Source organism: Stegastes partitus, unplaced genomic scaffold, assembly GCF_000690725.1.
Source record: "Stegastes partitus isolate 25-593 unplaced genomic scaffold, Stegastes_partitus-1.0.2 Scaffold586, whole genome shotgun sequence".
Taxonomy (NCBI): Eukaryota; Metazoa; Chordata; class Actinopteri; family Pomacentridae; genus Stegastes; species Stegastes partitus.
In genome coordinates this window covers 266,154-289,339 of record NW_007578317.1, presented here as the reverse complement: position 1 = coordinate 289,339, position 23,186 = coordinate 266,154, and the positions used below count along the sequence as shown (strand labels likewise).

General features: G+C 40.9%; 1 protein-coding gene across 1 annotated transcript in view; it reads right to left on the bottom strand.

Annotated features, from left to right (window-relative positions):
- The window catches only part of espn (espin), a 46,678-nt gene extending 23,959 nt beyond the window's left edge, over window positions 1–22,719 (bottom strand). Inside the window, exons 1-7 of the mRNA XM_008288985.1 lie at window positions 22,420–22,719; window positions 19,055–19,248; window positions 8,351–8,537; window positions 7,154–7,336; window positions 5,896–6,027; window positions 3,919–4,174; window positions 3,217–3,509 (exon numbers count right to left, since the gene is read on the bottom strand). Coding sequence (XP_008287207.1) covers window positions 3,217–3,509; window positions 3,919–4,174; window positions 5,896–6,027; window positions 7,154–7,336; window positions 8,351–8,537; window positions 19,055–19,248; window positions 22,420–22,719 — 1,545 coding nt within the window. The remainder of the gene's footprint in view (window positions 1–3,216; window positions 3,510–3,918; window positions 4,175–5,895; window positions 6,028–7,153; window positions 7,337–8,350; window positions 8,538–19,054; window positions 19,249–22,419) is intronic.
- Between the last annotated feature and the right edge of the window lie 467 nt (window positions 22,720–23,186).

Genomic DNA, 23,186 nt, shown 5'->3' with positions numbered 1-23,186 from the left:
CATTTGAGCTCAATAAATCTACTTTGAAACTTTCCGATTCATAAATACCACTTTTGCTAGCACTGTAATTTGTTTAAAAAAAAAAAAAGGTGTGAAAAATGTGAATGAAAATCCCATTTTCACTGCATCATTGCAAAAAAAAAAAAACATTAGAAGCTGTCAACTACAAGCCTGTGTGTTAGTCATCGAAGCACAGCATGCATTACTTTGCCTTTCAAATCCTGGATTTGGCATTCAGCTTAATTTACATTGTAGTGCTTACAGACGTCATGACGGATAGAAATCCAGACAAGAATCTCCAATGCCAAGTAGAAATCTAATGTTAATGTAAGCGGAAATAATTGACAGCCGACCCCTGACCTCTCCAGCCCTGCGGTGTCATGTTCTCCCTTCTTATAAGCCTGTTTAATGTTGTTGACTCATGTCTGCTGTCAAAAAAAAAAAAGGTCCCTGAGCACTCATCAGGTGGGAGGGTAATGTGAGCAGGCTACAGATGGTTTGTCATCCTCCAGGGAGGTGGGCCAACAATAGCAAATGTACAAAAGCATTTTGGCAGCCCCCCTTTTATCCCTCACACAGATGTACACACACAGACAGCCTTTCTTCCCGGTATATGGCTCTATCCGTCAGCATAAAGTCATATATTCTTTTTTTATACACACACAGACATGCATGCACCAATATGCATGCACACACACACCTACACACACATATATCAGCACCTTTTACAGTTTAATGGTATGCATGCACCATCAAGGGCCTGTTTGTTGTCTGATATGGTTCAACTCATTTGCATGTGGTTTTGCAAAAGCCTCAGATTATAAAAAGTTATAAACGGGTCAGTGTTGGCACTATGTTAAACAGTGGTAGCATGAATTACAAAAACAATTTAACTGCAAAAACATGTTATAAACACAAAGGCAAAGCACACAGACAATATATATTTAACACATTTATTGTCCAGCAATGTAGCAGCTCAATCAAATCCAAAGCTGGAAGATTAGCCAAAATATGTAAAGCAGCTTGTAGTATTTTTTTTTCAGTATCTGCAACCCGAACACGCTCGCTGTCTTTTTAATGCCTTACCTTAGTGTTGAGAATCCTCTCTCAAAGCTCTCCTCCAGTCTGGACAGAGCCTCATCCACAAAACCCAGTGGAGCACAGAGAGAAGCTGTCACCAGATCCAGAGCTTCACCTCCTCTCTGCTCGGTGCTACGCCTGTCACTCTACCTGCCCTCTCACTTTACCCACAGGCCTCATCAATAACCTATTGGGCCAGCCACAGCAGCGGCAATGATGTCACCGCCAACCCGGAGACCAACCACTCCCCAACCCTGCCCAGTTGTCTTATGCAAAAACACAAACACCCATGTGCTGCCCTGACCATGGTCGGCCACACGCAAATCTCCCAGGCATTAGGATTATTAGAATATTCTCGCAACAAGTGCCTCGAATTAGCAGCAAGAAATTGGCAGACGGACACGAGTGAGATGTCAAAGTCCAGGTTTTCTGCAGGAACAACAGCCCCGAAGAGTAAAACTGTGAGAGTCGAGGCGGTGCTTATTTGGATGCTCCACATGAAACATTTGACTTCAGCCAAAGCATATGCAGATGAATAAGCTCAGAGCATCAGTCATTAAGAAAACACACCTTAAACGTCATTCACTTAAAGCTGCATTCTTTAGCTTTCGATAGGTTTCTAGTTAAGATTCCTGCAGAACAAATTCTAATATGACATTGTGAGACCGGTCCGTTTGATTGTATCCCTGGATGGAGTTACTGCTCCCTGTTACTATGGCGCCCGAGGTAGATTGTTTGTCCCGATGTATATGGTACACAGGGATCTTATTTGTGTGTGTTTTTGTGCACGCATGTGTGCATGTGTTCTGAGTGCTGGCTTTTGTTCAATTGTTAATGAGGGCGCGCCCCGGGCCGATCACCTGGGCACAGACAGGAGAGGGGGCGGCACTAATTAAAAACCCTCCTGCACATGGCTGATGGCGCATGCGTGCACACGCACACACTCACCATGACAACAATCTATGGTGAGAGGACACCTTTGCTAACTGTGGACTTTATATCTGCGAACAACATCTGACTTTGCATAGAGATTTATAAACACAGCCAGTGTTTTGGATTGATAGATTGTTCCAGCGAATTCGCCGATTCTGCTGCCCCTCAAGTTTTTCTGCTTTTAGATAAAAACGCAGACAGACTTTAATCTGCAGATTCAGAGGTGTGTGATTTGACAGTTACTGTGCAACATGAAGTGTGTGAGTCTGAAATTTTGCAAAAACACACTTCTCCTATTTGTGGTGTTCCCATAGAGCTGACTGGACCGAGACTCATATCATCACACTGGCAACAATCAAGACATCAATTTTTCATTGGGTGAAAGTGATCCCACAGATAGGTTATCTTTGTCGTAATTACAATGTTTCCTGAACAACTCATTTACATTTCAACTAGAATTCCAACTTCACAACCAGTTTTAGTACTTCACAGCAATATTAAACCCCCACAAGCAGCACTGACACCAGCGTCTGTTCAAGTCCTAAGAGCTGCTCCTTGTCAGCTCTTTAAACACTTTCGAGTGATCTGTGGCCAGGATACGTAATTACTGGAATTAACATCAAACACATCACATCAACTATTGTGCGTGTCAACTCAGGGGCCTTCTGCAGTAATGAGCATCTTCTTTGGCCTCGTTAGCCGTGCTAACACAATAACATCATTGTGGGCAACCAGACAAGGCACATTGTTAGAGAAGAGCTATAGCCCAACTGATTAGACGCAAGGGGAAATAGCAGCTAATGGCCAATTTATCCCAAACACCCTGTTCTTCCTGCTTTTTTAGGGTTGCTCTATATCATGTCACTGGCTCAACAAAGAAGCTGTTTTTAGAAGTTTTATGTACGCAAATCTAGAGATATCACCTTTTTAAATAACATGAAGGGAGCGTGTTTGAGCGGATATGTATAGTGCATCATCCCATATAAGACATAAGGAAATACTACACTATATGCAAGCACTAGTCTCGCACTGAAAATAAGCCAAAAAAGGGACCCTATTTACTATTTCTTCACAGTGAAACAGTTTGCTAAGACATAAATAAATATCTTCATGTAAAATCTTAGGTAACTTCTCAGAGCTTTTCCTCCACATGAAGAAACATCTGCACAGCTTTGAGGCTTTTCATATGAATCAGGAGCTCACCAACACTGCCCTTACCTCCTTTTTACTTTCCACATGCCGCAAGTTGCTCTTCACCTTCAGAAACTCAGCCGACGAAGGCTCTTGAGGGGGTTGCGGCGCTGGGTAGGCCGGGGGCGGAGGGGGCACCGGGGGAGACTGTGGAGGAGGCGGCGGTGGATACGTTGGTGGCGGCGGTGGGGGCTTGGTGTCAGCATCAGCAGGAATCTCTTTCTTCTTGGGCACGTCGGAGCCGATGTCCGGGTTTAGCATGTCCATGTATGCCTGCATGTCTGAAATGGCTGATTCTGATGCACCTGTGACAGACACAGTTTTTGAAGGTAGCACATTCTTTCAGGACACAGTTTAAACATGAACGACAAACATGACTCTAAAGACGGCCATTGAAAACAAACTGTCTGCACTGGGACCACTAGGGTGCAGCACCACTATAGCGAGCACCTGTGATGTGGAACGAAAGGAAGCCAACTGCTGTCCACTTCAGCAAAAAGATGAGTTTTCTACTATTGTTATATGTGGCATGGAAAGGTCCAGGATTAATGGCTGAATGATACAAGACAATATAGCTTGTTTCAATCAGCACTGAGATTATGATTGGATGTATAATACATTTACCTGCTGAGCTCATTTTATATCTCAATTTTGAAATTTAAAGCAACATCATTTGGGATTAAATGAAATGAAAAATGTACAACAGTTGCAGACCTGTATGTGCAACTGTGTTCAGCTGAGCCGGTGGGCCTCGTGACATTGTTAAGCTGCTTCTCTTCTCCCCAGTGCTGGACTGGCTGGAGTTGGCTGAGTCGTAGTTGGACAGGGAGCTGGACGGCGAGCCGATGTCAAAGTGCGCCGCCTGACTGGTAGGAGGCATGGTGGTGTTCGGGGACGAGAGGCCCGAGTCCGGCTGCTTGTACTCGAGGTCCGTCGACGGGTCCCGAGACAAAACGCGGTGCTCCACACTCTGTCAGAGGAAGCAGTACATGAATACCTTTATATCTGCAATCTTCATTCAACAGTGCTAAAAAAACAAAAAACATTGATATATATCAATTATTTCTTAATTGCTCATTAGTAAAACATCTGGTTCATTTAGTTTATACATAAAAAGATAAAGTGTCATTACACAAGTCAGATAAATTAGTGCTTCTTAATATGAATTATCTACATGTTCAGACATCAGTTCCCAAATCCCACCAGCTCTCAGTCCCTGTTGACTCACACGAGGAGAAAAGCAGCATGACTTTAATTACTGCACACTAATGAAACAACTCACAGCTGGTTAAAAAAGGCTCTGGGGCCTTGTGCTTTTCCCACAGCGCTGGGCTCAATTGGCTGGATGTCCCTCATGACAAAGAACACAAGAGAGGGGAAATATGTTTCCAAAGTGTTCAGTATGGAGGAGTAATTGTTACCCCGTCACTCAGGGACTTCCGTGGGTTGAGGCCATAGAGGACGATGCATGTCAAGTGTCAGTAGTTCTAGTAATTAGCTGAGAGAAAGTGAAGTCAGTCGGGGGGGAAGGTTGGCTCAGTGACACCTTGTTGTTGCAGTGTGTACAGTATGTGTTTTGCTCTGTTGGATTTTGGTTGTTTGGGACCAATCAGGTAAGAATTTAAATGTAAAGTAATTGTTGGAATACTTTTTTTCATATGTTGTTCTTTTTTTAAATATGATGCAGAATCTGAACTCCAGGGTGGTGATGGAACATGCAGTCACTGTGGCAGACGTGATAAGACATAATTTCTTTCAGAATCGAACAAAATTGGAAGTTAGGAAGTTTGCATTTGTTATTGATGGTATGAACAAGGCAACAGTTTACATGCTGTCCTTAATGAATTCAAATACTGTATGCCCTCTTGTTTTGATGTGGAGGAGTAGAGCTCCCATTGGACCAATTAGTGTTTGAAAATGCAAAAAAACACATTAGTAGGACGTACTGTATGTCCTCTTGATGAGAACCTAACAAGTGTCTCCCATGTTATGTAATCATTCAAATACTACAGATGTCGTTACACTTAAAGCGCCGTTTCCTGACATTCTTTGCTTGTAACCCCTTGAAATAAGGCAAAGTGTACTTATGTTCCCCATCTCAGGTCATGGCCGTAGTCTGTACAAAATGTGCATATATAAAACTGTAATCTTATTTTATTTTTTCGAGTGTGAATGAGGATAATGGAGGCTTGAAAACACCAAATCACACACAGACACACACACATATATATATATATTGCACCAAAAAGGTAGCATTTTAGAGAATGTGTTTTTAAAACATTTTGTATAACAGAAATACATTTTCTCTACTTTCCTTTCTTTCTTAATACTCCTAAGATTAATCCTGAAGGGAATCACTGTCTCAAAGTTTTAGCTGCATTATTGTTGTTTTTGATACAGAAATCTTAAAGGAAACTTCCAGTGACTTGGTCAAAACCCTGCTGAAATTTGGTTTAAAGGGTGCAAATAGGGTTAACATGCAACTTTGCTTCATGTAAACTTTACTTTCTTGAGTAGTGACAGATGACTCGTTGTTGTTGCCCATGCTTGCTGTTTCTTTTAACGTTTTTGTAGATCAAAATAATTTGAGCTTCTCTGGTCTGGTATCTTCCCTCTCAGTTTGACTCTGTTTCCAGGGAGGTTAGAGGTCAGGATGCATGGCAGCACAGATGTGTTGGTCGCAGCTCTTACCATGTTCTCCACAGTGCGCAGGTACTTGGCACACTGGGAGTGGCCGTTGTATTCGGCCAGATCTGCTGCTGTGAAGCCGTCCTGGTCCCTGATGCCCAGGTCCACCCCGTTCACCACGAGGATCTGACAGCACTGCAGAGCAGACAGACACAGTGTCATGTAGAAATAAGGAGGATAACATAAGCGTGTTGGTGAAAGTGACAGCTGTTCTCAAAACGTCTCTCTGGTTGTTGATTAAATCCTTAGAACTCATCTCTGTGTGTCAGAGTTACATATTTAGAAGCTTTCCTTGGAAACAATCCCTTTGTGTATAAATCTACTCTTTGCTAGTTTCCCTCTCTGATAAAAGCATTTCGAAACTTGGAAATAGTTTAAAGCGTCTGTCTAAACACCTTCCTGCCAAGTGTTGTTGAAGCCAGAGTAAGCTTGTTCTCAGACTGAGCAAGCCTCGTTTTTGGCATAATGACTCGTGTCTTAGTTAGTTTCTTAAACATGCTTTCTCCAGTCAGGTCAGTTTGTAGTTCAGTTTCAAACCATTCTTGTGTTTTGCTCATTATCAGGTTTTTTGGGGGGTTTTTTTCCACTAAGTTTACTGCATCAAGTGTTTGCTGAAACAGTTGTGTGATGAGAGGTGGATACAGCAAAACTGTTAGCCAAATGAGTAGGTTGTAGTGGTGGAAACCATAAGCAAGAGTCGATTCATTCAAAACAGATGGTTGTCAAACCCACTACGGGTAAGCGAGTACTGAGAATCGCAATGCATTTACATTATTTATTTGAATAATGTTTATTTAAAACCAAATTCTTCAGCTCACGTCTTCTGATATGGCTACTATAGTGTTTGCTACTGACAGAAAATCAGGAAATCCAATATTGCACAAAAATTAGTCCAACCTCCGAATATCATTTTTACAAAAACACACCAAGACTAGCATCTTAACATGCAACTAATAATAAGCTTTTTCCATATTGTTTAACTTTTGAGAGATAATTGGTAAACTAGTACCAAAACTAAAGGTATCTCCTCTTCGTGCTCGATAGACTACTTTGACCAACAGTGTGTATTTTACTATTAACTATTCCATATGGGCACAAATAATTTTGCACCTTCTTTTCTGATTACTTAAGATTGATTTTATTTTGCTATTCATTCAAATACAGTGCCAGGAAGAAGCAAAGTGTACTTGTATTCTGTTACTGTGTTCATATTAGTTTGACTGCGAGCACCACATGAGTAAACATAAAACACAACACACACCTCCAGTTCGCCGTTTTCTGCAGCGTCATGCAGGGGGGTCCCTCCCCAGTTGTCAGTGACGATCTCTCCGCCGTGCAGCAGCAGCCAGCTGAGCACCTTTGCATGACCACGACTGGCTGCAAAGTGCATCGCCGTGGCTCCGTCACCATCCCTGTCCGCCAGGCTGATCTCTGTAAAACTCATCTACGAGGGGAGACATAAGGAAACGGGTTATGGTAAATCAGGAAAGCTTCAGCAGATGGAGAAACTCTGTCGTTTAGGTTGAAAAAGCTGGCTAGGGAGAGTTGCAGGGTAAATTTTGGGTTATTAGTCTGTGGCAGTGTTTAGACAAGAGTTTGATCACAATGCAGCAGGTCCTTCTGGTGTTACGACAAGTCATTTTGGAGACAAAAAACATAGTAAGCTTAGACTAGAACTCATTCAATGATTTCAGCACACAATATGTAACTTTTGCTGCTGAGGGTGTCTCAATCAAAACAACAAAAGACGCAATTTGATGTCATTGTGTGGGTGACTCATGGACGAGATAATCTATTAAAGTTTAGTTCATGTCACACTTGTCACTTATATTCATATTGTGTCATTTAATTCTATTGAAATAGCTGTGTGTAACATTAGATAACATAACATTAATAGCTAAAATAACATTAGATGAACCCTTACAGCTACGTTATGTGGTGAATATAAACCCAGCATCAGCCAGCACTTCTACCCGTACAGTTACAACATTCCCTAAAATAATTGTGAACCATCACAAGCGATCAATACAATCATTAACTAACTAGTTTTCCTACTTCCTTGTCTTCCTCCTGCATGTTCTGACATATGTGGTGTTTTCCCAGCTATAGTGGGTAAAGGGAATATGATGCCACTGACAGGTGACCAAAAGGAAATGCAAAGTTGCCTTGAATAAAATTACAGATTTCCACATTTTTAAAGCTTGTTGGAAACATTTGGGATAATCTATGTACACAAGTCAACTAACTTCATGAGAGTTGTTGGACATTTTATTGCATAAATGTTAGATATAACAAATTATCTAGCATTGGTCAAGGTACGGATGTAGACATTACTTGTGTTTTAATTATGATCTGTTCAAAAATTGTATAGTATTTGTATCCTTATAGGATGTGGATCTAGCAAAAATAAAAAATAATGTAAGGATTTGATCCACAGTGTCATGACATTAAAACATACCAGCCATACGATGACAGTGTTGTGGCCCATCTGGGCAGCAGCGTGCAGAGGCGTCATCCCGTCATTGGCTCTGATGCTCGGATCAGCTCCGCAGTCCTTGACCAGGTATTGGACGACCTCCAGATGACCCTCCTGGCAGGCCAGGTAGAGCGGTGTGGCACCATTCTTAGTTTGGGAGTTGACAACACTGTGGGGAAATGAAAGAGTTGGGTAAACAAAAGCCTCGTGGATGGACAGAGGATAAACCAGACTGGTGATATTATACTTAAAATTAGCACAGCTGGGACTCTACATGGCAACTTAGATTCCAGTTGTGTGATTGAATCAGTTTAGCAGGATCTCAATACTGACTGGATGAAGATTTGACTAATTTCATGTCCACAGTTAAAAACTTCGGTCCTCTTATGATACTATTGTAAATATTTTGGGATTATTTCAGAAGGTGTTTAACACAAAAGCAAATAAAGTGTGTCCATGTGCACATTTTAAAACAGTACAACGGCATAGATTATGTGCAACAATTTTTTTTTCAGGTAAAATAATCTAAAAAGAAGAGCATCAGGTTTTAAATTAGTGTGCCATTTATGTAAATTGAAAGCAAAGCCATGACACAGAGCCTTTCAAAAGGAACAAAGCACCATTTCACTTCTGGGTGTTGTACCTAGAAAGAGTCCCATTCACCAACTTGTCCATTATGTAGCTTGTGAGTACAATGAAGATGAACTATTTCATTCTAAAATAGAAAGCATAAGTCTTAGATTTAAGAGCAGTCTTGCTGTGTGCACCACTAAAATGTGTGGTTGTATATGTTGTGGGTTTGGTGATGCTGAAGCTGATTTCTGCTGTTTTATGTTTGAGTGATGTTGCTTCTCTGTTTAGTTCTTCTCAATGTGCAGAAAGTCTGTAAATCCATCCCTTCTTCATTCTGCTGCAGCACAAGGAAAATGTTTTCATTTGGTTTTCTGCTTTTTTTACTCAGATGTAAGTTCTTTAGAAAATGTTCGGAAACAAGACAAAAGACCTTAAAACTACTGAGACCCAGGTTGGGAAAAAAGTCCTTATGGTTGACATTAGATGTAATAAATAATTTTTGTCTGTTTCAGATGCTGTCATCGAGTCGTTGTTTACTCTTTCAGTTGCCACACAGGCAAAAGAAATGTACTTTGTTAAACACTTGTCAAGGCTACTTTTTGTGTTTGGCTATCGTCACACACCGTGATAGTGATAATGAAGAGCAGTAACCTGGCTGTGTCTCACCAGATCATGGCTGTAAAGCACATTTTATTTTGCCAACAAAAACAGCTGTTGGTAGAAGAGATTAGGCTTTTCTTCTTTTGTTTTTGTATTTCAATGTGGACAGAGCACTTTATGGACAACATGCCTTTGTCGATGTCAACATCCGACTATTCTGAGAGTAGACGGTAGCCAGCCAAATCCCACTCTCCTTTATTTTCAGAGGCCCTTCATCCCACCTCCAATGCAAAACCTCCTCCAGTGCCTGTATCCCTCCTTGTCCTAGATCTTCTCCGTCACAGTGGGAGGTCAGGGAGTGAACCAGCGCTTCCACACTAAATCCCATAAGGTTGTGGCTTTATTTGGACTCTGACAAATGAGCAATGAGGCTCCTAAGAGGATTATCACTCCACTGGCTTTGCTCGACTTGCTTTGTGCTTAACGAACGGTTGCCAGTGGGCAAGACGAACTGAGTAGGTAAACAGGAGTAGAGAAGTTGAGAGGCAGGGCGGCTCCTGTAGACTCAAACATGACCCTGCCATGCTTTCCCCAAAAGGATCTGGCTCATTAAAGCTACACATGGATGGCATTGTTATATGTACCTGTGCCAGAAAATATACAGGAAGTCTGTGGAAATAATAACAAAACGTGAGGCATCGCTTTCCCCTTTAAAGGGAAAACAATGGAGGTCTGTTTGGGTGACTGAGGGAAAAGTTCCAAGTAAACAGAAGTACACACTAAATATTTCAAAATAAGACGGGGAAGTAATCTGCGTTTCTGTCATCAGGAAGTGGGCGCTCAGATGAATTATTCATGCGTGTAACCAAAGTGCGATGAAGTTCACCTGCACACTGGGGTCTGTGTTTGGTAGAGAGGCTGATATTAAACCCAACCACAGCATTTTTAAGAGTGACGAGGTAGAACGTGTTCACGGTGAGACGGATGCACTTCTGTCACATCACACTCTGTCTTTGTCACAACTCTTCAGAGTGAAGAGGCTTGGACACTCTCCACTAAAGAAGTGCTTTTGGAGGACAGGTGTAGCTTTCCAAGGGCTAAGAAAGAGGTTAGCCTTGTGTGACAACACAAGTAGCAAGTGGCACAAGGGAAGCTCCTTGGTCAGTCACTCGAAAGAGAAAAAAAACACACGTTTAAATAAAAGACATTTGATATATTTCCAGTTCAGCTCTGATGAGTAATTCACCTCAGTAATTGTCTGTACACTGTGACCTCCCGTCCTCCTAATGGACAGGAACAAACAACAAATTATCTCATTACTAGTAAAGTAATTGATGTCAGGCTAATGGCCTTCTGCCTTAATAAAGGCTAGTTTTTTTCCTGCCTAAATAATGAAGACTGTTGTGGGAGAATGTATATGTTTTGTTTAGCCTAATGACCTCTGTGTTTTGTGCATGAAACTTTAGCTCTTAGCACATTTCACAATAGAAATGTGATTACATCATAGGCAAGGCAAGTGTATTTGTATAGCACAATTCGTACCCGAGGCAATTCAAAGTGCTTCACACAAAACTATAAGAAGATCAAGTCAATCCACAAATGCATAAACACAATCATTAATCAATTACATTAAAAGCCAAGGGGCAGATAAAATCATCCATCGAAACATCAGTATAATCATTAATTAGAAGAGCACAGATAAAATACTTTCAGCTGTCATATGCACAACTAAATAGAACTGTTTTCAGCCTGGATTTGAACATTGTCAGACTTGAGGCCTGTCTCACATCTTCTGAAAGACAATTCCAGATTTTACCTGCATGAAACTGGAACCTCCCCGTGTTTAGTCCTGACTCTGGGCACCGGCAGCAGACCACTACCTGAGGTTCTCAGAGCCTGATGTGGTTCATATACTCAGCACTAATCTACAACTTCTTTGAGAGACAGTTGTGGACAACAGAGCCCCAAAACAAGAGGACAGCAACAAAAATACACAGACAATAACTAGGTAGAAACAAACAAGGACTTTGACAAAACACCAATTGAGAGCAACACTTAAGAGGTTTTGGGTATTAATGCCAGGTGACATGAACAGCATTGATCGTCTGGTTAGAATAGAGTTCTGCTGGGAAGCCTTGTTTCCCAGCATTCATGTGGATGTTACTTTGGTACATAACACCCACCTTAACACTGTTCCAGACCAAGCACACCCCCAGTGGCAACAGCAGGATAGTGCACCCCACCATGCTTCAAAAACTGATCTGAAAGGACTTGAGGAACACGACCAAGAGCTCAAGGTGTTTAACCAGCCTTCAAACTCCCCAGATCCTCATAAGATCAAGCCTTCATGGGATGCACCAGAACAAACCTGATCCACTGAGGATCTGTCTGGCAACCCTAAGCATCCGTTGCCAGTTTCCCAGTGTCAGACACCACAGGGGACCCTCACAGGTCCAGTGTCCATACCATGATAGATCAGAGCTGTCTTTTAGTAAAAGGGTGACCTACACAATATTAGACCGCTGGTTTTAATGTTATTGCTGTATCTGAAACATCAGCTTAGATCAACAATTAAAGTCAGAGGTACAACAAATCTGAATAAAACAACCTCGTGGTCAACTTACTGCCACTGCACATGTTCAGCCTCTTTGAAGAGTTTTAGAAGAAATGTAGAAGAGCATGTAATGATTCACTTTAAAAATTGTACACTCTAACATAATATATAGTTGTAAAACTGTAGGCTTTTTAATCAGAAAACCATGTTCCACTGCATTTTCTCATGTTAAACCTCTTCCTGTTGATGGGAACAGAAAGAGGGGGTTTATCCAAGTGGTACCAAGAAGTTATTAAGAAGATTAAAACGGAAGAAAACAAGTGCAGCTCAGTCATTGGCTGAGATAAATACTCAACTGTTTACCCCTTCCTTTCCAGGTATCTAACACAATGATCACTGCCATCAAACTGATCCTAATTTCAGAAAGTTTAAAGTTAGAACGAGCACTAATTGGGTGCTGCCGCATTAGGACACTGTATTAAAGACCTGAGACCTAAACAACACTCGTGACCCTCAGAGAACAGTTAGAGAGCGCATTCATATCTTGAGAAAATGTTTTTGTTGTTGTAGCAGAGAAGCTTTCCTTTGCTACTGATGATTTGTTACTATGAATTCATTTTATTCATGATTATATGAACAATTTAAGTGATTCCTATTCATGTCATGGGAGAAAAACTATTAACGAAAATAACCAACTGAGGTTCAGACAGCTAATTGTGAGGATTATCCTAATGTCGAGGTGGAGCATTTTTAGCTGTATGTTAGAATTGTGACCTGGCCCACAATCTTAATCTGCACTAATTGATTACATAACTTGTCTGTAGCCTCTCACTCTCTCTTTCACCCTCTTTCATTCATTCATTCATTCGCTCCTTTGTGTTCTGAGGTTATCAGCAGAGGCACAGCACGTAAAGCTTTTAGTTTTGGTTCACTGGACATCATGTGGAAACGAGCTACCAGTTTAGAGGAGGCTCTAACAGACGTTAGGATGTGCATCAACAAAGATGCATCTGTGGCCGATCGTAACACAAAAAAACAGTAATAAGTCAAAAACTGCAGACAATACTGTCTCTGACTGCGTGGCTTCACTTCAGAGTATTTTTGATCTGTGCATATCATTCGAAAAAAAGATAATTTTCTGTGTGTAAGATATGACTTTTCCTAATATATTGTACTTGCATTTTACCCAGTCTCTGAATAATTGTCGTGGTAGTTGTAGTTTTACTTGGGTGTTTTTGTAGTTGTAGTGGTTTTAGATGCTCTAAATGCCCTGCCAAGAATATAACTGAAGAGAAAACTGCTGTAGTTTTAAAAATGTCTTCAGGACAGTGGGCGCAGAAAGTATTTAAACACTCAAGTCACACTCAAAACTGTGTGAACTGATGGATAAAGGGTTTGCGAACTTGGATTAGTTTAAAGAAAAGACAGCAGATGCAAAACTAATTGACAAAAAGAAGATAAATAACGTGCACTCGGTAGTGTTTTCACTAAAGATCACAGCTGCAATGTTTCAGAGTTTAGTTTGTAATAAACCAGTTTCTGTAATGAGTGTTTGCTGCTTGAAACATCAAAGAATCTTCAAAAAGTTGAACTGATCTCCACCATTTCTTATACTTATATTTATATGTACATTTTTCTGTATAGTATGTGTGTATCTCTATGTGTAAAGCTGCTGTCAACGATGTGAATTTCTCCACTGCGAGATAAAGGCATATCTTATCTTATCTTATCTTATCTTATCTTATCTTATCTTAGACCATCACTGAGCTGATGTTTTTTTCTCGATGGCGTCCCAAAGGTGGTCTCTGGGATTTATACTGGGGTTGTGGGAGAACCATTCTAAGACTTTTCTCCAGAACAAAGTATTCTTTTAACAGGTAGCTGGTATGCTTTGGATCATTATCCTGCTGAAAGATCCACTTCTGTAGCTTCAATACATGTTTGACTGATTCCACTAAGCTTGAATCCAAAGTTCCTCTGTACACTTAAATGTTCATGATTCTATCAAGAAATACAAGTTCACAAGAACAACCTCCGACTTAGATATCCCCACCCTCATGCTTCACTTTACTCTTAGTGCAAACTGGTTGTAATACTTCACTGGGGTTTCTTTGTGGAGGCTGAATTCTTGTCCCAAAACAACACACATATCCAAGAGCTGCTGCTGCCTTTCTGCTTTGTTTTCTGCAGATTTTATTCTGTCTGTCGTGATCGTTGAGCTTAGAAATAGTTTCTCCGTCTGTGCCGCTGCTTGTTATCCTGAATGCTCTGTGAACTGAGTTGCATCATGTCATTCTCACTGATCTCTTGAGCAGTCCTTGCTGCTGTGTCGTCTATTTTTCTTGACTTTAGACATGATCATACAGAGCATCTCCTGTTCTCACTCACAAGTCCTTCATGTGGAAACTTTGTGATAATGTACCCAGCTATTGAGGATGATTAGTTTTTGTCTATCTGGTGAATCAGAGTGGCCCTTTCACTTATCTTTTCCACTTTTTTACTTGCTTTCAACATCCAGTTGCATAATTCACAGAGGTGCCTGTGGTAGAGCAACCACATGTGTAGTCCTCAAGTTAACACTGGTCACGTTACATTAAGTTGAGAATCAGGACAACATGTTTTTGTGCTGTTTAGGGTCCATGTCAAATGGCCTCAGGAAAAAATATGTACTGATCAAGGCCTTGGTGGAAGCTTGAGCGCTTGTCTCAAGGTTTTTCGTGATGCTGTGTTTGAGTGTGATGTAAAATTTTAAGCCTTTGGTTTATAGCAGTGAGAAATGCTGCAAACAGAAAATGCTCCGAAGGCCTCAGACATAGTTGGTGCTGCTTGTTTACAGTGTCGGTGTCAGTGTATGTACTATTACCTCCGTGCAGCCACACTCTCATTATGTTGTACCATCATTAGGCTGCCAGTTACTAAAGTGGTGATGTAACAGAGGGAGTCATGTTATCCTTGTGATTTTTCAAGTAGAACAAACTCAGAGCCATCAAATTACCTCTTAAGACTCATTGATACAAATTTGTAGCTTGTAATAAACCCTGAAACTAGAATGCTATCTCTCTGCTGCAAAGTTCTTTTCTAAACAATGCCTGAGGCCGGAGACTAGAAAGCAGCCCGTCTATTCAAACGGATTTGTTTTCCTCATTATCTTATCGCCAGTTGGCGCTACTGTGTGTCGCCGTGGAGATGATGGTAAACTGCAGCAGTGGGAGGGGAGATGGAGAGCAGTGAATGGGGCCCAGCTATCAGGGAGCTACCATGTCCCTGCGGATCATTAAATTTTCAGCAGGTATGCACCTGTCTGGGGTGCAACCGGACAATATTGGTGCTGCAGAGCACAAGGTTAGGGCCTGGACAAGCTGCTTATCCTGCTAAGGTCATCAAAGTCAAAAGAATTTAAACAACAGGGCTGCTTAGCTCAAACACTGAGTGGTAATTACATTTCTGTTACTTTATGGCAGCAGTAAGTGATCATAATTGGTAGTTGTCGTAGATACCAGCACAGAGCACATCCTTCAGTTCAAGGGTTAATATTTACTTTTTTATCCTTTTATAGCCACATATGGACAATATTACTACTGGAAGTGAAAAACAAAGTAAGCTTCAGCTATTTTACTGCAACATCTCTGAGCAACACATCTACTTGTTAATGCTCCTGTTACCTTCAAATTTACTGACATCTTTTATCCTTTGGATCAGTTTGACACCAGCAATTTACACCTCCAGAAAATGAGCATAATTAAAATTATTACTCAAGTTTATGTGTAAATAGCCCTTTAAATAAAACTGAAAAGGTGATGTCAGTCACTTATTTAGAAACTTTAAACATTGAATGGGGTCAAATCAAGCCCAAAGATAATAGGAGGGTTAATTTACTGTGTTCGTTATGTGCATTTTAATTGTATTTAGTGTTGCAATGCACTGCAGCCATAAACATGTCAAAAAACAGCCTGTCTGGTAGCTATAACTAGAAGCATAAATGGAAATATGAAGAATTTCTTTAGAGGAAAAACAGTTAGTGTATTCCCTCACTGTTTACTCCTATAACTGTTAGTGTAACTCCCTGAAGAATTTGTGCAGTTCAAATACTGTCACATTGGCTACAAACACAATTTAATGCTCAGGAATGAAACCACTGTAACACCCCTTAGTGGAATTACAGAATTGAGCTTAAATTAATTGGCACGTATTTTGATAATTAATTAAACAGTTTGAGTAGTTTTTAAGATTAAAAAAAAGCAATTCTCTGATTCCAGCTTGCTAAAATTGGCTATATTTTTGTTTCTTTACTCCTCTATGACAGTAAACTGAATATATTTTGCTTGTAGACAAAACAAGTCATTTGAGGACATGGTCTTTTGCTTTAGTAAACACTGATCGACATTTATCACCATTTTCTGATGTTTTATAAACCAAACAACTGATGTATTAATTGAGAAAATGATCAACATATTAACTGACAGTAAAAGTACATGTCAATTGCAGCCATTTAACAGACTATACATATATACGGTGCTGACAGGCTGGAGACCAGAAATATTTGACGAACTGATATTTAGCCCACTTACTTACTTGGTAATTCTTCAAAAATATATGAATCTAATGATAAATTATCGTGTATAAGCTGTGTAACAACTGCTGAATATTGTTTCATAATGACACATCGTATTGCAGTCAACCTTATTGGTGTTTTCTGCAGTAAAACGTACTGAGTCGGCTGAACTGAAAGTGGGATTGCATCTCTTTTTAGCAGACATTACCTGCAAACAACCTGTTTATGAAGAGTTTATGCTGCTCATTCTGTTCTTACAGCTCTGTGTCAGCTCTGCTCTCCAGAATAAACTGAATCAATCAATGCCTCGCCCGTGTCCATGGTGCTAATATGGTCCATATGGGCGAGCGCTATCTCTGACACAGATGGGTCTGACTCTGCACTGATTAGGGATGACATTCACTAAGGAGCAACTGCACGGACACAAAAGCATACACGTCTTACTAACAGGATTAGTCAATTAATTAATTACTTGGTTGACAGAAAATAAATCAAGCGACTCTCGTTCCAGCTGTAACTTGGAAAGGTCTTCCTTGGAAAGAGGTTGCTAACTAATGTGGGACTAACCTGGTTAAAGAAACACTACAAGTTGTTTAAGTCGTTTTCGTCGCACTAATTGACAAACATTTGTTGGCTTCAGCTTCTCTAATGAGAGAAACTGCTGCATTTTTGAACTTGCATCTTAGGAAATAGATTATTTTGAACTGCTGAGCAAAGAAAACCTTTTTGTTTTCACTGTTTTCTCTTGTTTGTATAGATTTTTAATCATCCAAGTCATGATGATCATATGAAATCCATAGCAGATAAGTCCTCTTTGGTTTTTGAAGACATTTTCTTTCAAGAGGCTTTTTTTTCCCCCCAAAGAAATCAACTATTTCCTGATGTTTTATTGACCAAATGTCAATTGCTTGATCAAGAAAAGAATCTGCAGAGTAATAGATAATGAAAACAATCCTTGAAACGTCACATCTTACCAAATGCTGTCATACATAATTTAACACAAATATTAAATCATGCACACTTGCTGACATGTCTGTTAACGAGGCTCTCATGCAGCCAGACACCAACATTATTGAAATTTCTTCGGGTGCATTACATAAGCAGCACAGGGCTGTTGTAGTAGCGTGCAGTATTTTGGGAAAGCTAAACCACTAAGAGGTTTTTGCTTTGTTTCCTTAATGGGATTTGAACACAAAGCATTGAGATTGCTCCACAGGTATCAAAAAGCGAAGTTCAAGTTGCTTCTAACGAGTGCCAGCTGATTCTTTAAATAAAACCAGCAGCATGAGCCCTAATCCGTATGTTTCCGCATCTGTTGTGAGTCGTTTGTTAAGCATGTGAGAAGAAATAAGAGTTGATGTGCTGACCTTTGAGAATCTGGCAGATCATTTATCAATGTCAGACTTCTAAAGTGGCCCAAGTCTGAAATCTGAATCTAAACAGAGGAGCTGCTATATTCTACTTCAGTTACAAACAGCAAGAAAAACCTGGTTAGAGCCTACAGAAATGTCTTAAATACAACTTAAAATTAAAAATGTGCCGCAGGTTTGATGGATGAAGGGAGTGTTATCTGGTACCAGGTCAAAGAAAGAGAAAGTAGATTGTGGTAGATTATAGTTCAGTTTAACATCTTATGAGGATCCATCCAAGCATTTGTAATGTAAATAATTGTGCTTATATATTGAGCTGTTTTTTCTAACTTTGTCAGATCTGAGTATCTAACAGCTGTCTTTCAACCTATGATTTTCATTAAAATTCACAGCTTCAGAAACATAAATTAAAATGTATTTGAAAAGAAAGAACAATGACCAGTCACAAAGAGTAGGAATAAAAGAACATGATGACATAAAGTAACCTCCAGAGGCCCACACACGTGAGCACGGATCAGTTTTTATGCTCGACATTATGACGTGATGATAACAAATACAGCAAAATTCAACTTTATCATTAAAATTGAACTTGTTAACAATGAGAGGCACCACATTAGCTGTCGTCTGAATTGGTCTGCTAACAAATTTACGTCTCAGAGAAAGGGTCTCTGGATTCTGTGTGTTGCTTTGGAATTTTTTGCTTCTCAGTCCGCTACACATTACATTTTGATTCAAATACCACTCTTAATTTGACATATTTAGATTGAATCTTGTACAATTTCTGTCGAGCATTGTGTGTTTTAGGTAAACAAGCATTGGCACCCAGCTCGCTTGTATCGCGTGTTTTCTAAACAAAGACATTTGTAGTCCCTGCTCAAAGGATCAACTGAAATCCGGCAAGTTACCAGATTAAGTGACAATCAGGCAGCGGTAAGAAGAAATCAGCAACTTATAAATCACGCAAACAGTTTCTAGTTTCAAGCAGAGTGACAGGAAGCCTGCAGGTTGCTGCAAAGACAAAACTATGTTGCTCTTACTTTGGGCTGTGCCCCAGTAACAGTCGGAGAGAGGGCAGGTCTCCCTTGGCAGCAGCGTAGTGAACAGGTAGGGCGCCTGTGTCGGTGGAGGCCCCAGGATCCACCTCGCCACTCTTTAGCAGCCAGTCGGTGATCTCGTGGTGGCTGAAACGGGATGCAAGGTGGAGGACAGTAGCACCGGAACTGTCCCTGTCCTGCAAATCAAACAAAAGAGGTGAAATAAGGAGTTTTGCAACGGCATGATTTTATTTCCTTTTTGCATTTTAGAAAAAGTTCTGAGCAAAATTGTCTAACAGTGCAAAAAGGTGAAAACAAGAGGTGCAGGCTTAGACTGTGAATCAGCTGCAATGTATTGTGTGCTCTTATAGATATCAGCTAGTTAGTCTTACTGACAGAGCTGCAGCACATCCAGCAGAGGGACAAGCGAGAATTAGAAACAACCAGTGTCATGATTTAAATGATATCTGACTGAGAAAATTAGTCAAACGCTACACTAAGCAGACACACAGAATTTTACAAAATATGAGGTTTGGGTTTCCATATCCTCTCTTCATACTTTACCTTATACATATGAAGAGTTCATTTGCAAAAACAGGTAACTACATCTTCACAAACCTTCAGAAAACCCACTTCTCCATCGTCTACCTGAGACAATATCAATCAAACTTGTCATGTCATTTCTACTGAGCCAAACCCACTCAACTTCAGTTTATCTCAAACAAACAACAAAAATAAGGTCTCTGAAAATCTACAAAAATTGAGTTATCTGTTTTTGCAAATGAACTCTTCATATTATTACTCTTTGACAATAGAAACAGAAAATAGAAATGCTGTTTGGATAGATTTGTATGAACAACAAAGAAGCTGCAGTCTGAGGCAGTGAAGTGCCACAAATTAATGGCATTAGCATCAGATAAAATCATGATTAGAATTGGGAAACACAATGGTGAGAAGTGGAAGCTAGCATGGGGCGCCCATCAAGTAGATTACCCCGCGAGTGGTACCCGAGAGGTTGTACTACTAAATGTCAGCCAAGAATCTTATCAGTTAATTTATGCCCCTGGTTGCTCTTTGTCGCTTTTCTGCGCTCTGTCAAGCAGCCCTCAAAAGTAATGGAGACAGTAGGTGGATGACGGAGCTCGTATTACTGTTTCAAATTTAGAATCAGAGGCTACTACAGGTCTGTAGGACTCGAGCGCGGTGACATAATGTGGTATAAGACGAGACATAATATGGGTCAGCTCTGTGGCTTAGTCAGTGGCGACTGTCGCCTCAGTTCATTAAGGTCTTTGGGATGAATCCGACCTAGCTGGCTGGGTCGTCTACGTGTGGAGTTTACATGTTCGCCTTGTGTCTGCTCTGGTTTCCTCCTACAAACACTGTCATCATCAACATCATTGTTACAGAAATGGGATAATCTAAACTGCACCCAAGAGTGAAAGTTGTTTATGTCCTTCTTTCTTGTTCCTTTAAGTGTCTGGTGACCTTTCCAGAACCAGCTTACCCACTGCATGCTGGGATACTCTGGAGTATGTACAATGACTTTGTACAGAAAATATGAACGAGGATAATCTTTTTTACGATATATTAAAGAAAAAGCAACCTGCTGCAAATGTTACAGAACCTATAGGGCCACATCAGACTGTAGAGCCAGCTCTAGATATAGATATAACCCTCACTCTGAAACAAGTAACAGACACAACAGTTAATGTTTCAGCATTCGTCCGAGTAGATTTACATCAGTGTACAAAGAACTATGTGGGAGGTGTGTACATTTTACCACCGTGTGCAAATTTCTGAGGTAAACACACGATCCGACAGTTGTTATTGTTAGAGTACAGTCACTTTGCATTTCACTGCACAGAGTGAGTGAGGATATGACAAAAAAACCTCTTAAATCTTGAGTTACTGATTTTGCATCTTGTGGTGAATCCTGAGGTTCATGGAGTGTTCTCGTGATTATAAATGTACGCCTCTGTCCAGGAGAGACTCGCTGTGCATTCATGCTGGGGTTTCTTTCCTCAGTCTTCCAGTTTGTTTGCCGTTTTCTACTTTTCCTGCAAGCATTTTTAGAATGAACTGTTGTGACTTTAGCAAACCAGCTATCTTTGATGTCCCTCTCATAGATCACCTGATCACCCTTTTACTTGTCATATTCACTCCGCTATTTCACTCTAAATAGCAACTCTTAAAAAACTTTGAGCCACATGTGAGCTCTTTGCGCATTCTCATCAGAGAATGTCACTTCACTGGTAAAACTTTGCAGTCCTTAAAAGCAACATAACCCCCACAGTGTTCTTTTACTGCTGATGAAACCTTCTCAAACCAGCTTTTAGTAAAACTCCTTCAAAGTAGCTGCTCTATTTGCATGCTACCTGAGAGCACTTTGCATTTACCAGCAGGAACACAGAAATGAGGTGGTCAAGTTGGAAAGTTTTAATCCGTCATTGATGGTAAAACCTGCAGCACCAAAAATCTCTCCCACTCTACCTACACCTCTGTCATGTACTCCTATTTCTGACCTCCATGAGTTACTGTTTGTCCTGTATAAAGGTTAATACATTTGCAAATCCAGTTTTGCATGTTTCATTTCCATGGGAACACGACGCAGTGCAGCAAAGTAGGTATTAACCTGAAACCAAAAACCTTCATTACGTTTCTCATTCTCTGCAGTTGACAGAATTTTATGTGTACTTAAGTTGCTTCAATTTCTTTATTCCTATCAGAGGATAAGCATATGCTGCTTTTCAGAGTGCCAGCATGCAGGCTCTTGAGGATGTCTGAGGAGCTCTTCCTTTTGAAAGGCAGGACTGTGTGTGTTTCCTCCCAGACTGCTGGACTGTCATCATGTTCTGACATCTCCTCACAGCTTGATGCCAAATCCTTTTATTGGGGATTTTTTTTTTGCAGGCATTTTCCATCTTGGATGAAGTAATCTTTTGTCATCACCATCATTTAAAGTAGAAGCATTGTACAGTTTTGGAACCTTAGAGGTGAATTAATCGTGTCATAATTAGGTTTATTAGCCTTGTGGTCAACTGCCTGGTATGTCTACCCAAACAGCAACACACAACATACCGTAGAATGTATGAGAAAAGTGTTGATTTGACTTAATTTTCAGTGAAAAAGTCATCTATCTCTGGGTTTTCTCTATTGAACAGACTTGTTGTATTAGTAGGCTAAGAGCTTAGTGCCCCTGGATGACCTAAATGTTGTATTTTTCCAACTTAAGGCTTGAAAATACACTAAAAGTAGTTGGGGGATATGGTAAAGGATTTTAGTAATTTGGCTACAGAGCTGAGACACAGCAGCCAGGTGGAAGGAAACAGAGTTAGAAGGCTTTTTGCTCCCCTTAAGTCACTCACCTCTGGCCGACATCCTCCCTGGGTCAGCAGCCACTGTAAGCAGGCCAGGTTGCCTGTGGCCGCTGCGTCATGCGCCGGGCTCGCCCCATTGTTCGCCAGGCAGTTCCCCGGCAGTCCTGCGTCCTCCACCAGGAAACGCAGGCAGGTGAGCTTCCCGGCCCGGGCCGCGTGGTGGACGGGCGAGGCTCCGAGCACATCCTTGACGTCGTTGGTGAGCGCTTTTGCCGCTAATTGCACTTTGAGAGTCTGCACGTCCCCTTGCCTCGCGGCGAGCAGCGTCCGGTCGCCCTCCACCACCATGACTGGCGCAGACTGGGACACTCCTGCCGTACGGTTGCCTTCGTTGACCCCGATCAGCTTCACCGTGCGGATGAGGTCAGCATTGTATTTACAAAAGCCTCAGATCACGTCAGTCAGCGGGTTAATTTTGTGGAGCGGCTCAGTTATCCATCCGTGGATCTCCAATGCGCAACGGTGAATTCATTCGCCTCAGTTTATAAGCAGCGCATTTTGAACAGCGACACCTGTTTACATGTTGAAATATACCCAGTCCATTATTAATTAGCTGAATTACAATCTCTTTTCTTATATTTTGCTCGACGCTGTGGCTCAGGTGTCCGCTTCTGTTCTCTCTGTCGCGCGTAAAATCCCAAACACCTGTTGCGCAAAGTTTCGTCTCCCAGTCAACTAATTCTATTTAACCAATTTATTTACCCGCTTTGGTGCCAGGATAACCGCCTCATGTGTGGAGCCTTTGGAGAATATTC